Below are 15983 nucleotides of genomic sequence, written 5' to 3'. Positions count from 1 at the left end.
CAACTGCCTCATATCAGATACAGCAGTTATCTATATCATCTACATATTTAAAAACTCATACATCTCTAGATTTGTTTCTTCTCTTTTTACCACTCCTACTTTTTTTCTTTGCCCTGTTATTTCCCCTCCTATTTCCATCTCCACTTTGTTTGTACAGCTTTTACTCTTTAATTTTCTCCATCTCCCCATGTCTCTCTCTCTCTCTCTCTCTCTCTCTCTCTCTCTCTCTCTCTCTCTCTCTCTCTCTCTCTCTCTCTCTCTCTCTCTCTCTCTCTCATGCACGCCGGTTGTCAGTGTACCACGTGCTGCCGGAAAGCTTATGCCCTGTCGTAAACAAGTATAACGTTAGAAGAGAAGTGACATATCCATTAATTCCCCCTTCTCTTTCAAAAAAATTCAGCTGAAAGGTGAGGACACCGCGTCATTGTAGCATTTTTGCCATAAGAGCTTTGCACAGCAGGCCGTGCTAATGTCATTTTATACTGCGTTTCATACAATGTATAAACACTGTATGAAACGCACTATAAAATGACACTCTGCGTCACACACTGCGGCGTTGTACTCTTGCGAAGCCCCATCGTGTTTACGCTGCTTTTAATGTTATTTACGTCTAACAATGCAACGTTGTCGGTGTCATTGGTTCTCATTTCCTAGCTACATCACAACTTTGTCACTAATATGGTGTTGAAGGGCGGCAATGGGAAAAGAGTAGAAATCAGTATACATGTCTCCACCAATGTAGTGCCAGTCCTGAAACAACAACGTTAGTGTTTACTGCTCCAGGAAATCTCTCATTTATTTATCTCCCTCACTTTCTCTCTCTCTCTCCTTCTTCCCTTCTCAAACAGTGTTGGGTCGACCAAACAGTCCAAACCGGGTACACATACTTACTCTCAGATCAGATGTCTTCCCTCGCCTCCATGAACCCTCCTGTCCTCCTGAATACTGGGCTCCAGATGCCCCTCCTGGGTCTAGGAACCTACAAGTTGGTGGTTCTGGAAGACATGTACCGGGCTGTGGATGCAGCGCTGGTTGCTGGTTATCGGGCCTTTGACAGCGCAGCCGTCTACCAGAATGAAGCTGAGCTGGGTCAAGCCTTGAAGGAGCTCCTGCCCAAACATGGCTTAACCAGAGAGGATGTATTCATAACCAGGTGAGGTGTACACGCTCGGAGGCCTTCCTTAAAAGTACAGCATATCAGCGGATAAGTGACCTTTTGTTGCATTATATTACATAAGGCAGAACCTTTTGTTCCAGCAATTTAATAAACATGCCCGTCATCTTGAATATGAACTATATTCACTATTTATGCTGAGTAAAATTAGGAATGCCTTTTATATACTGGCATACTGGCTTTATAATTCACAGGTCATATGATGAAGCTCAGAGAAGTTTGAATCGGAGGCAAAGTCTACAATTCTGAACAACCCCTCTCATTCTCTGTGCAGTAAGCTGGGCTCCAGTGATCAGGGCGAGAAAGCCATGGAAGGTGCCCTGCGCAGCCTCTCTCAGCTGGACTTGGGTTACATCGACCTTTACTTGATCCACTGGCCTGGCACAGAAGGTTTGGATGTGGCTGACCAACGCAACCCAGGTACTTTACTTTATGTACCAAAATATCACTGGAACATAACTGTGTATGTACATTGTAGAAACAAAATCATGAAAAATCATTTGAACCCACTTTTTGCTTTGGCCAGCTGAAACAGTCCAGAATCCCAGGATAGCTGCATATATACATATATGTAACACATGAATATCAAATCATTTGGACGCCGTTTTTCTTTGGCCAGCTGTATCAAATGTTTGCTAAATAAATGCTCTACTTAGTAAGAGATCAGATTCAAGCTGTCCTCTCTGTCCTCCTCCACAATACAGTTGTACTTGATTTACACTGATAAGGAATTCCTGATTAATATTTGAGTCCAGGCAACCGAGCTCAGAGTTGGGCCACACTGGAGGAGCTGCATGCCCAGGGGAAGCTGAAGGCCATTGGAGTGTCAAACTACACACCAGCACACATGAGAGAACTGATGCAGAATTGCAAAGTCCCTCCTGCAGTGCTACAGGTAGAACGCATGAGAGGGAAAGGAGAATAATAACATATATGTTGTAGCAATGCATAGTGTATAAAGATACAATGAGCAATACTATTATCATATTTGATCATATTTATTATAACAATACTATTATATTTTCGTGCAATACTTCTATTACTATATATAGTAATACTAAATAGCTTTTATATTTTGTCCCTTATTTATTATTGTTTTTTAATTGAAATTTTTTTTTACCTTAAGTTTATTCATTTCTGTGTTAAGAGGACCGAGCAAAATAATCTTTTCATTGTATAGAATAGCTGTCTGTTATCTGTGCATATGGCAGTAAAAACATCTAACATCTTGTATACTTTGTTGCGTCTTCAGGTAGAGTTTCACCCAATGTTTTGCCAGACAGAGCTGAGGAAAGTGTGTGAGGAGCGTGGAGTGTGTTTCCAAGCATACTCCTCCTTGGGGAAAGGACAGCTGGTCACTGACCCTGTGGTCTTAGAGGTGGCAAAGAATTGTGAACGCACCCCTGGACAGGTAAACACACACTCACAAATATCTTAATTAACGGCCTTTTTGGGCCAGCTTATGACTATTATATTCTTTTTGGGCCAGCCTTATTGACACATTGATCAATAAAGAACTAATTGTCTTTCTTCTTTTTTTTACCACAAACACTTGGTAAATATTGAGGTCTTTTGTTCTCCTACAGGTCCTCTTGCGCTGGGCTGTGCAGCAGGGCGTCCCAGTGATCCCCAAATCTTCAAATCCAGACCGAATCAAAGACAACGCCAGGCTTTTTGACTTCACACTGAGTGACACAGACATGGACAGATTGTCAGCTTTGGACTGTGGGCGTAAATACTGTCGGGATGCATCCCTAATAGTTTGATAAACCAATATTGAAATAATAATGTTAAACTTCATGGTATAAGGTACAATTCTTTTACAGGAAATATTTTATTTAATTTATCGAACTTTTTAGACAACAAGTTGTCTTCTTTGTTGTGACCAATATGCCATAAAACACTGATCAATGTCAGCCAGTAAATGTATTGCTTACTGACCCACCCAAAATGATTTTCTGTTAACAAATCTGTCAATGGGCTATCATTTTAGGACAAAATCCATTCTGTCTGATTTAGTACTTAAATGAATCAATGAATTACTCTGAATCTGCAATTAAAACAAATGTAATTTTCATTGTGTTCTTTTTAAAGGAGAGTTTTACAGAGAATTACACAAGACACTCACTTTAAAATCACTCTTAAAATTATTTATTCGGGACAGCATATACCAGAAGTTCCAAAGCTGTAGAGAAAATTTACAAAAGTCATACAAAATGAGAAGGAATCACCCCCCAAAAAGAAAAGAATAATGAAATATTACAATGCAAATTTCTCCACACACACCTGTAGATTCAAGTAATACCAAGGATGGTTGCAAAACTCCAGGTGCCCGGGCGCGGTTTACCTCTGGGGTGTGTTCACTGCCACACGTTTTTAAAAGTTGAAATAACATAATGACTTGTTTTGAAATGGCTTTACCAACATTGGCCACTATAATGAATTGTTTTCCTCACAGTTGTGACAGCAAACACACCGCCACAATATTGTGCTTTTTTTTGTGTTTTTTTCTTGAGCGCAATAGGTGACAGCAAGCTGTACACTTTAAGGCGGTAATTGGGTAAACAGACAAGGCCGATTATGCGGCTTCACATCACAGGTCACAGCATGTTCAAGGCAGTTCATGACAATATTAAACTCTTACATTTTATTTTCATATCTGGCCACATTGCAACACCATGTAGCCATCATCCAGCTGATTCAACTGTGCTGCTTGTGTGCAGCTACAGATCTTAGTAATTTAATGTAAAACACTATTTCATACAGGGCTCAATTACCAAATACTCATTACTAATTTCCCTGTTAGTGTGTGTAAAATATCCAATATCGTATCTTTTTTTAAAAACGTTTCTTACATGTAACAGGATAGTCTAACTGTATTGAGAGCGTCATACTTATAAAAGGCTCACCAAAACGCTTCAGTGAATACGTCTTACGCAGTCAGGGCTCAAAGATACCAAACCTGTTGGTAGAGTTTGATGAATCTTAAAAAGCGGTGGTGCCATTCAAATTGTCTGGAATTCTGATTTAAAAAAAATGGTCCTTAACCAAGTTTAGGAAAAGCTATGTATAAAAACAAAAAAAAAGAGTGGAGAAAAATTGTAAAAGACAATACAAATGCAGCCCCGTTAGCCTGCACACCCGAGCACTTCACAACTCAACCCTACAAGTCGAGAGGACGAGAGTAAGACACAAGCAGAACAAACCTATCACCATGTTCAATAATCACACATCAATAAACAAGTCACAAGCAGCCTCATCATATTTAACAAGCTGTGGAGAAGTGCTGATCGTGGTTTATAATCATTAACGGGAATAATAGTAACACCCACAAATGCCATATTGTGTGTAGTATGTGCAGAGTAGTCCTCAAAAGCATGAATATAATACATAAAAAGCAAATGTAGACTCAGATCAGCACTTCCTACGGCTTGAGAAATTGAGATCCGATTTTATTCACATCCCAATGCAGATCCGAGTGAACAACTTGGCTTTAATCATTTTAAAAAGCCGACTGGACTGGCAACTGATTCAACTCTATGAATAGTTTGTAAAAGCCAAGTATACATCCCCTCCATGTGTGCTTCAATGTGACTTCTAGATCTTCTCTCTGCACTGGGTACTGAATAAATGGGGCTATGGCTGGTGTCTTAGCTCCTCTTAAAGCGGTTAACTCCTCCAACCCACACCTTTAAATATGCACATAACATTTATCATAACAGCCAACAGATTGTACACTGCCTATTGCTAGGTTGGCCAAATGTATTTGATGAGCATGGTCTCCTCCACGTTGGCCCTGAAATTTGATAAAATATTTACAACTTATTTACACATAAAAGTTTCAAAGTCTGGAGGGGTTTTTTGCTGCTCATCCAAGGCTTTAAAAAGATAGATTCATATTAGTTTGTGCTTTTCATATGCATGTTTAATGTCATTTTATCCAGATATAATATAACCCTGAAGTTTTACAAAAGATAGTTTTTCTGCATCAGTGGAGATTGTCCTTTTACAAGATTGTTCTTCTTTTGATAAATTTGAGATATAAAGCAGTTAATGATAGTCAAGTACAGCCATTTAAATGGTGCTGGCTTGCAGGTAGTAGAACAAGAAGTTGGATAGTGGCCCCACCCTGAGTTTATATACTTAAAAAATCCTTTCCTGTTATACTCTTTCCTGTGTTGCCGGCAGGTTGTTTTGGCACACGGTTGCGGTGGTCTCCATTAGCTTAGATTTAAGCACAAACATGTGACGCAAAGCAAAACAAGCATCAACAACACGTCGCCGTTGATTCCTTGAGACGACGAGGAAGGAAATTCAGGTGGCCGCTAAAAGTCCGGTATTTTGATTTCAGTGCGAGCATCTCTCCATCTACAGTACATCGCATAGTGTCGATAGGAGAGACACTTGAAGTGGTCACCGCTCAAATCCACTTATATCTTTTCTTTGTGTTTAAGAAACCATCTCTCCTCTCTTGGACCATCCAGTCTATCCTCACTGACCGGCCGTTACCATATTTCACAGTGGGCTGCCCAGCAATATCCTTACCATCACAACGAACACTAATACAAGAGAAGTTTATTTTAATGTAGTTACCGGAGATGTATAAAAATGACAAGACGAGGGTGGGAGCTTTGTGTTTTGGATTTTTTTTCCTCTTCTTGTTCTCACCAACCTTTTATCCGTCCTCTCACAGCAGGTCTTTTTTGTTCTTGTCACAATTGTTCTCTCGGCTCCCCTACTGCTATTCTCTCCTTGCCAGAGATTCCTCAAAAACCCTGCGTCACTCTTATTTCCTCCCCCCGGTGCCTATTCAGTGCGGTGAGTGGGATTTTCGTGGTGGTTGTTCTCTCCCTCCATCTCCTGGTGACTAAAGAGGTAGCTCCACCAGCTTTTAGAATGGTGCATCTGATTGGCCGTCCCGGCACTCTTTACCCTCCTCATGTCCTGCACGAAACAGAGAAAGTTAGAAATGCACGATTTGGTTTTAATAGGAAGAAAAGCCCTTAAAAACACCCCTTCCACCCTCTTACCCCTTTGTCAAGCAGGCTGTCAAACTCGTCGCTCATCCTTCGGAGCTGCCGGCCGTATTTCTTTGCTGCCCACAAAGCAGGGGGAGCCGACTTGGACCGTCCTCTGAAAGGAGCACCTTCGGTGGGCGTCCCGGCCTCGTCTGCCCACAGCTCCTCGTCTTTGGAGACGGTCGAACTGATGGACTCAGAGTTCACCCTGATTCGACCCGCTGGTAAGGGACACAAAGGTTTATAATGCCTCACGGGAGCGGGAACAGAGATCAACATATAATAATAAGGAACTAAAATGGAAAGAGAGGAATATTTATTCAAATAGCATCTAACTAGGCGTGGGGGGGGGGGGGGGGGCATAATACAAAAAACTTCTCTCTTCACTTCTTTGAATAGAGTTAGAACTATTCTAACCCTAACCCATTTCAACCAACAATGCAATCTCAAACTGTAAAACCTGTACCTATGTGAGAAATAGTAGATCATAATTTCTTTCAAATTAGGCCAAAGAGATCAAACCAAGAACTGGAAGTACAAACTATGAAGATACAGACAGTAATGTTGGAGAGAACGATGGATTTGTGGTTTGATGCACTGACATATTTGTGCAAGAACAGGATCTGCATTGCAGTTGTTGCAGAAAAGTAGATTTGGATAGATAACTGCATTGCTTTCTTTTTCTGCAATAACTGCAACCAACAATCATAAACAAGCAGAAGAGCCATCGTGGGTTTAGGTTTTAACTACACATTACTGCCCCAGTGAACTTTACCATGTGGTTGTGGTATGCTGATATGCTGAAAAACACTGCACCTGAAGTCTGCAAATGTCCTGCTCAGTGCGTTTCATTTCCCCCCCAGTTTTAAAAGCTCCACATTTTTTATAATTTCCCCCCCTTTTCCTTGAGATTTCCTACCTGGTAATCTGAGCTCAGGTAGGGTGAGGGCGTGGCGTTGAAAAGGCTGCTGCTTTTGCACAGATGAGAATGTGTTATTTTCTCCTTCCTCTACCTCGTCTGATGGCTCTGACTCAGTGTCAGAAATAGTGAAGTGTGCAGCCATCAGGACATCTGAAGAAGTGAGATTCATGAGGAATTACAAACAGGGATACATTACAAAAAAGTCATAACTAGTTAACTAATTTGTTGTTTTTTGTTCTCCAAGGATGTTAATACGTTTCAATGTTATTAACACCAGAGCTGCCCTAAAACTTAACCTGTCTGAGAGCACTATAAACCACACAACACGTTGTGTTGTCCATACAAATAAAATTACCAAAACAACATTCTTCCCTATCTCAGTTATAATAAAGATTACAAAGAGCAAAGTACAAGACAATTGACAGGACAATTTTACTGGCAAGCAGCACATTATCTGATTATTCAGGAATCATAAAATGGCATCATCCATTGTACCACTGATGTTGCCCAGTATACACACCCAGCAGCCCGGCTGTGTCTCTTTAGCCAGTCCAAAGGTATTCACAGAGAATCATCCCACAGATAACCGACTGGTTTCGACAACACGGAGCCACGTTTTGATTTCGTAAACTTGTTGTTCCTCTGATATTAAAACAAGCCAGTACACATTCTCCCCGACCAACACACTGCCTCGCTTGTTGTGTTGTTGTTGACTGAAGAGGACAAAAGAAAACTTCCTTCAGGGCGGAAGCTGCTGAGGAGCTAAACGAGCTAACGCGGCGTGTAGCGAAGTACAGGCAGGTTTCCTTACCCAAAGTCTTTATAGCTCGAGCCCGGAAAGTGCGAGTGTCTCCTCAGTCGGCCTCATGTGGCCCGCAGCTGTTGTTTTTGTTATCGGCGTCTTGTCTTTTTTTTCTGTACAATACAGTTTAGCTCTTCGCTCCTCGCTCACCCAATCGCCGGCGTCACTGCTCCGCCGCTGCGCGCTGACGTCACTGTTGCGAGCTAGGACTGGGCTGCGGCTTTGTTTGTGCTGCCGCCTACCGTAGCGCCCCGTGTAGAGGCGCAGCAGGATTTAAGACCAGGCCATTAATATTTATATACACTTATTCTCACATTTGTCAGGGTTGGCATTCAGATCCTAGACACAAATAAAAGTAGCAATACGACCATTTTATTACAGACTACTGTATTACAAGTAAAATGAATTACTTAGACTTATTATGTTGCGTAAGATAATCAAAATCAGCTTTATTGGCCGTGTGTGTACACACACACATGTACACACACACATGTGCACATACATGGGATTTGACTCCGGTTACACTTTGCTCTCGTCGTACATATGTACATATTAATACACAAATAATCAAGATACAAATTAAAACACAGAAACTAAGTATCAACATTAACATTGAAAATATACATATAACTATTGAACAATGACCATTAAGGTATATCATTTGTTGTAATATTGGAATATATTTTTGGGAATATAGTTACTAACATATTAATGTGAAAACAACATTTTGATGTTGCTGGTCGAGGTTGAGCTGATGTCACCGACTAGTATTTACTGTTTGGTGGTTTGATATATAGGAATGCATCATATTTTATACAAAATATCATCTATTCATCATTTATACAAGTATCTTAAAAAGTCAGATACATGTAGTGAAGTAAGAAGTATAACATTTGTCTCTTAAATCTAGTGAAGTAGAAGGTAGCATAACATGGAAATACTAAAGCAGACTATAAGTATTTCTTAAGTTGTAATTGTACTGTAATTGTGCATTTCCATACTAGTCTTCCTCAGCAGATTCCCTCTGAGTTAAACTTCTTGACCTTAGAAAGAGAAGTTGACAAAAAACTTTAACAGCCTTGTATATGGACTATGCCTTCCTGAGGACTCTTACTTGCTTTCTCTCTGATAAGGAGACATACATCATAAAGAAGTGAGGCTAAAGGTGAAGCGAAAGGGAAAAGGTAGGTAGGGCAGAACCCATATTACACAACAGTTATGTAAAAATGTTTTTTCGTCAGATGTTATGGCTGATAAAGAGAGGGTGAGGCAAGAACTAGAACATGCAATCGTGAACGCACAGATTATACTGCACACTGAACATGACACGATAATCATCCTCTAAAGTAATCAATCTTTACTTGTGGTAAAACGGGTAAAGGGCGAATTATACTCCTGCAACTACAACTGCGGCTGGCCACGCAGTCGGATTGACGGACTCGTTTTGGTTTATAGTTCCCGTGCGTTTTCCATACACCAGAACAGTTGGTGACGTAACGGCCGTTATTTATACAAGTCCGAGTCCGTCAATCCGACTGCGTGGCCAGCCGCAGTTGTAGTTGCAGAAGTGTAATTCGCCCTTTATGATAAACTTGTTGTCATACCTTGTCTGAGCAGCAGGTGGCAACGCAAGCCTACAAAGTGATCTTTTCTCATGTTTCCTGATATGTCTTCCTCTTTGGTCACACTGCTTCATCTCCTGTCACAGGTCATGTGGTTTCCTGCGAGAAAGAAAAAGAAAGGAAAAATCCCATATTATGCTTGTGCTAAATTGCCCCTGATGGGTGAAATAACATCTTTTCCAACATGTTGAAAATGTTTCATGAGGTCAGCATCGGGGGGTTGCCTACGACAATCGAGTTACAGAATGTACGTCAGTGGGAAAAATACTGTATTTCTCATTTCCTGAAAAGCTGGCACTGCAGAAGTAGTGCTTTTGACAATGTAAAAGACATGTTCTCCGTCCCCTAAAACGTCCCAATAGCAATACTGTATACGTGGTGTGTGTGTGTGTGCATCCTCTACTGATCGTTTCTCTAATTTGCCCTCTGGCACTTTCCTCACATCAACGCAGGAAAGTCAACCATGTAATTATCTCCCATTTATATCTGCTGCCTCTATTCCTCCTCCCCTGAACATCATTGCTCTCCCTCCCCTCTCATGCATTCGGAGCCTCTTGTGAGATTAAACAAAATAAGTCTATTTTGCCAAGTTAGTAAGTGACACTTGAGTAGGAGGAGTGAACTATCTCTGTGGAAACTGTGACGCAATCCAAGGGGATGTGATCCATCTTCTTCTAAATCAGTGTATCCAAACAGAACTAATGTGAGTTTCTAAGCTACGACAAACAGGCAAGAGTCCGCACAGTCAGCTTTCGGTCGAGGATAGAGCAGCTCCAGAAAATGACTGTTGAGACTCTCCTCTTTTGAACTCTATTTTGGGAGGGATTATAGAAATAATACATAGGAGTTCTTTCTTTGGTTGGACTCAGGCGGGTAGGGGGAGGCGGAAGGGGGGTGGGTGGGGTGGGGGGCATTTGAGGACCATATAATTATTATCCATTTTAATCTGTATGTGCCATATGTGTGTGTGAGCAAAGCGCATAAAGCTGCCATCCATAAGAGTGTGTGAGGGAGAAAGGCTGATCTTACACAGGTTCTCTCACAAGCAGGATCCTTTTAACACACATACCCGGACAGAGAGGGAGTGTGTGTGTGTCTATGTGTGTGTGTTTGTGTTTAAGTCTGCTGGATTTCAGTGTAATCTGAAGGAGCCATACAATTAGCATCCATTTATATCTTCCTGTACCAACCTCGCCCTGCCTCCCTGCCCCTCATCTGGCGGTTATTTTGGGAAACGGAGGCGTATGCACTCCCACACTGTCTCCAAACCACCACTCAGTGTGTGTATGTGTGTGTGTGTGTTTGTGTGTGTACGTGTGGCAGTTTGAGAGCTAACGCAGCAGCGCTTCCAAGCAGCTCCCAAAACGTGCCTTCCAATTTAATGCCAGGACACTGCCTGCCTGTCTGCCTGCCTGCCTGCCTGCCTGTCTGTCTGTCTATCTGTCTGTCTGTCTGTCTGTCTGTCTGTCTGTCTGTCTGTCTGTCTCCTGCTGCTGCTTCAATCACTGTCCTTTCAAGCATGTTCCCCTCTCTGCAGACCCCAGTTCAGTCTGTGTATGAGCCGAGCAAGATGCAGAGCAGGTTTTGAATTATTTGAAGTGGGGGAGCTTGGAGAAAAGAACAGAAAGATGGTGGGGGAAAAAAGTTTATTTCCCAATTCCAAAAAAGATGAGAAGCAGACCCCAAACAGAGACAGTGTGTGCCAGACATGGAGAGAGGAAAGTAGCTGAAAGAGCAGATGAAAGATCACAAGTAAAGACGGACCAAGACATGAGAGAGGTGTCTGAGAGTGCGGAGAGGGAATTAAGGTTATAGAAGAGCAGAAGCACTGGCATTAAATGTGAGAGTTTTGGAAGCCTGCTTTAGAATAAAGTAGAGTCAAAGAGACATGTATCAGAGGAACGGCACAGGTGTAAGAGACAGGAACAAGTAAGAGCATTCTTAACCTACATCAGAGAGAAGGCTCTTCTCCGGCCCACTCATTCAACTCGAGCCCTTTTGCCGTTTCTCTCAGAACATGCTCATTATACGGGCCGCTCCCTCGCCGTATAACTAAGTTACTCTGTGATCACAGGACCGACATATGGCAGCTTTCTAATTCCATCCATCTCCACCCTTGTGCAGCTTGCCGCCTTGTAACCCGGCTCTTCTTAAACTAAAGTTTGGGACTGGAAATGGGTTGCTGACTTTGTCTCCAGTGGATAAAAAAAACCCAAAAGGCCCAGCTCAACAAGACATTTGATTGAGGACTGGTGTTAAAATTCTCAACAACAGTCCTTGAAATTCTCTTCTCGTGACAAGTGAGAAATCCTTCATCGGGTTGAGGAAACGTTTCGTTCCCAAGTGCAAACAAAGATGTGTTAAGAAGCTCCAGTCTCTAGGATATCTCCAAACGTTAAAGAAATACTTTGGCAGTTTTGGGAAATGTTCTGTTTGTTAATATCACTCTGTGGCACTGTCTAGACGTTAAATATGAAGCTACAGTTAGCCTAGCTTAACATAAAAACTGGAAATAGCTTCCGTGGCTCTGTTGTAGCCGTTACAGGGAAGCCGCTGCCAACTGAAATAGTTTGACACTTAACCACCTGTACAACTACAATTTTGGTGTTTTTGAATTTTGGTTTTTGAATGTATTAAAGAAACAAGAAACCTTCTGTTAATTAGTGAGCTCCAGAGGTTTGTTACCTCTGAAAAAAGTCTCCGTCGCTGTTCCCCAATCTCGATCTTGAGAGTGGTATCAATTTCCTAATCCATTTATCAACAAGAAGATGTTGATAGATGGTTTCCCAATTTGTTGAACCATTCCTTCATGTAAACTGACAAATGTAACATTATAAAGTTGAAAACACACTCTGCAAGGCAAGAACCAATTGTAGGCCTATATTTGAAATAGTTTGTCTTCCGAGTCCTGGCTCAGCTAAAGGTTAAAGACTGTAATTAACATCTGTCTTGACTTGAGTGGATACCAACACACTCTGCTATCCAAGCCTGTTCTCTATCTTGTCAATTTACAAGCCACACACACTCTCGTCAGGCCGCTCTTTCAGCCCTCTAATATCATCAATTATGTTTGGGCTGCTTTCATGTGGTGGGAGTGGTCTGTGTGTCCAGAGAGCTACTGTGGATATAAATATGCGTGCTCGTCTGAAACACATGTACTCCATATGTGAGCTCTGAGGTGTACACATGGTACACGCCTGTCATTATGCCATCAAAAGATAGTTGACTGGCTCAGGTTGTGGAAGCAAGATCATGCTCTGGATGTGATGTCCCGTTCCTCAGACTCCTAACTCCCAATTCAATGCATCCTGGGTTAAACATGTGCACAAGTTTAGGTTTTTAATTACCATCGGTTGGTTGCAACTAAATGATAGATCATTAAGTAAGCATTTGCTAACATTAGTCATCATCACAATGCTGCTTTAATTGTCAGTTAATTTTGCTTTTATTGGCTAATCAGTTCATGTATACCACTGTGTAGCTCTGCCTGCAGCAAATCATAATTTCATGCTTCACTTAATCATCATAGCGCCTCCATCCAGTACAGTGCCATACAGTAAAGCCAATATTCTTGGCCAATTAAATTATTATTTACTGTATCGCTGATCACTATCACTGTGTCACTGCCTTGTAATATATGAAATGTGGGGTGCAAATGTTATCGTATAAGACCAAATACATAAGGCCGATTCATTTTTACTGAAGGTTTCTTTTCTGGACCGGCGGAAACCATGAAGCAAAGGTTCTATTACTAAATCTATAGGTCCGCTCTCACATTGTCCGATTTTTTTCTTCTTCTTTTTTCATGAATAGGCTAAATGAATGAAGCTGAGAGAGTAAGAGAAGATAATAAGGAGAACAGTGACCGGGTGTAAATCAAATAAAGTACCATAAGAATACAATACATGCCCATGTTGTATATCATACGATGCCATTCCCTGAAGAAATCTAACATAATTGACAAAATTGTATTCTGTCCTTCTTCTACTTAACATTACGAGCATTGAAGACCGCATTGTTGGGTGTGCTAGACTTGCAATTAGAGCAGCTGAGATTGACATGGCATTTTGATTCAAATGTAGCAGGTTTATCATTCTGTGAGCTCAACTTCATTGTGTTCCAAATTCCTACCCTGTATATGCTGTATATCTTATGTAACTTAAAATACCAACATCAGTTTTTGCATTGTATTCTTTTGCCGGCGAAGTGAAATTAAATTACAGTTCATATTTTGATACTCTAAATTTAGCCCTTAAGATGCCCGTCAGCCTGCGAATAGCAGGCATTGAATCAAAGAAATGATCAGGTCAGGGGACAATTCCAGTTGCTGTGCTCAAAGCCTCTGTATTCCTCTCCATCCCTCACTCGGAGAGCAGGTAATTCATCCTTCTTAAAGATTTTATTTGTTTTGCTTTGACAGTGATGAGAGGCAGGAAATTGGGTGGAGAGTCGCAACATGGTACAAAACAAGATGCATTTTCAGCCTGGATGAGAATACATGGTATCTACATTAGTAGATCTGTCTTCCTCATTGCCTTAACCCTCTCTCCCATCGTTCTCATTTCACCCAGACGCTCAGCGTTTTCCCTTTTTATTCATTGTGTCTCTTCTTCCATTGCTCTGCCCATTTCTCCATCTCTGCCTTTCTCTGGTTTATACCCCCCATTTTCTCAAATGTCCTCCATGCTCTGTCTCTCTTAGCTTCCCTTATCTCGCATCTTCAATTATCTCTCTCTCTCCCCCCCACCCTCCCTCACACACACACACACATACACACAATAAATTCCTCCCCGCCTTGTGTATCTGGGTTGCTGACTGAACTAGTTCATGTCGAGCTTGCTAGCTGATGGCGTCATTGCCTCTGTTTAATTGATGTGTTTCGATAGAGACAAGCTGCTTGTTGGACTCAGTCAGGTGGTAACAAAATCTTAAGAGCCTGACCACAAATAAGAACAAACCAAAAATAAAATAAAAAACAAAAACTTTTCTGGGTTGACTGTCTTTTCAAATTTTCGGACTTTTTCTTTGGAGATAAACGTTTTGCATCACGCAAGTTGGTTGCAGACACTGAATGGTGATTTATTTGTGATTACCCCTCATAGGCACACGCATGCGTTCAACTTTTCCTCGACCGTGATTGCTCATTTCTTCGCGAAGTTGGACAAATGCTGTGAAACAGTTGTGAGGGAGTCGAACATACATTAACAAACCATAGAACGCTAATGAAATCTTACACTGACTGCTGGCTCTGGCAAGTTCCAGTCAGCAGAACAACAATGGGCTAAGTAACTGTTGCATTAGCATAACAATACAAATCTACATAAAATTAATGAAATAACGGCGGTGATAGATGGCCATCATTACAAGGAAAGGAAGTGGAATGCATTTGCCAATAACCCAAAGTATTTTTCATCCCACTTCTGCTCCTTAAAGCCGATTATATTACTCAACTATATCCTTGCAGGTCCAGTCGCTGCTGCAGGCTGTTGGACATTTCCATCAACTCAAAATGTCTTCAAAGAGAGATACATTTCATTTTTTATTAAATCATAAAGCGCAAAGCCCCAAATTGCGATGGTAATATAAGATGTATATATTACATCTTTATATATATATATATTTTATATATATATAAAAAATAAATGGTTAATGTGTGTATCTGTATGCTTACTTGTGTTTGTGTGTTAGTGTGTGTGAGCTCGCTCGTGTGTAGTCCTATGAATCATCAGGAAAGGTCAGTATTGCTTGAGGGGAGAAGGAGGAGAGGAGACATAAGTGATGAATTGCACTTTGGGACCATTTTCCGTGCAACAGCGCAGGTTATATTGAACTGCGTGAAGACACAGAGAGAAAGAGCGTGTATATTTGCATGTGAATCAAATATGTTACACCTGTCTTGCATGTTTTTATTAAAATAGGAAGACAACGCACTTTTTCAGTGCTTTGGGGAGAGGCTTTAAAAGACAGGCGCTCTTGAGAAAATATTATGTTTTTTAACATTAAAGCATGAAAACATGAATATATATATATATATATATATATATATATATATATATATATATATATATATATATATATATATATATATATATATATATATATACGTCCGAGATGAGTCCAGAAGCCTGAAAATGAGCATGATATGTCCCCTTTAATGTGTGTGTGTTTGTCTATGGATGAGCAAAAAAGGTTATTATTATAAGTTATCTTTATGTTGTGCATCACTCCTGAAAACTATGTGTGTTAGCTCACAGTGTGTCTCACAATTTTAAGCTGAGTGTAACCAGTATGTGCCATTAATTACTCAGAATATGACTGAATTCAGCCTTTTTTGAGTGGAGTTGCAAAAATGCATGTTGCAATCACATTCTCACATCCACATTGGTAGCTGTTACCTCTTCCCTTTTATAAACTTTCCTGTAGAATTACACAACAGCAACAAGAG

The 15983-nt window shown here is 40.9% G+C and overlaps 2 protein-coding genes across 2 annotated transcripts; one reads left to right on the top strand and one right to left on the bottom strand.

The window, feature by feature from the left end:
* The first annotated feature begins 319 nt into the window (after positions 1-319).
* LOC137792108 (uncharacterized oxidoreductase YtbE-like) lies at positions 320-3033 on the top strand. Its single transcript, XM_068587571.1, has 6 exons — positions 320-407; positions 849-1153; positions 1449-1594; positions 1930-2069; positions 2427-2585; positions 2761-3033. The coding sequence occupies exons 2-6, from the start codon at positions 903-905 to the stop codon at positions 2938-2940; spliced, it is 876 nt and encodes a 291-aa protein (XP_068443672.1). The 5' UTR covers positions 320-407; positions 849-902; the 3' UTR covers positions 2941-3033.
* Positions 3034-3333: 300 nt separating this feature from the next.
* badb (BCL2 associated agonist of cell death b) lies at positions 3334-8087 on the bottom strand. The gene is made up of 4 exons (XM_068588422.1): positions 7926-8087; positions 7112-7264; positions 6205-6413; positions 3334-6118 (listed from the first exon to the last, which is right to left on the bottom strand). Exons 2-4 carry the CDS (start codon positions 7254-7256, stop codon positions 5981-5983), a joined length of 492 nt encoding a protein of 163 aa, XP_068444523.1. The 5' UTR covers positions 7257-7264; positions 7926-8087; the 3' UTR covers positions 3334-5980.
* Between the last annotated feature and the right edge of the window lie 7896 nt (positions 8088-15983).

Source organism: Clinocottus analis, unplaced genomic scaffold, assembly GCF_023055335.1.
Source record: "Clinocottus analis isolate CAN_PGR_092001 unplaced genomic scaffold, fCliAna1.0.p SCAF_21, whole genome shotgun sequence".
NCBI lineage: Eukaryota > Metazoa > Chordata > Actinopteri > Perciformes > Cottidae > Clinocottus > Clinocottus analis.
Note: the sequence above shows the minus strand (reverse complement) of the source record. Positions and strands in the feature narration are given on the sequence as shown.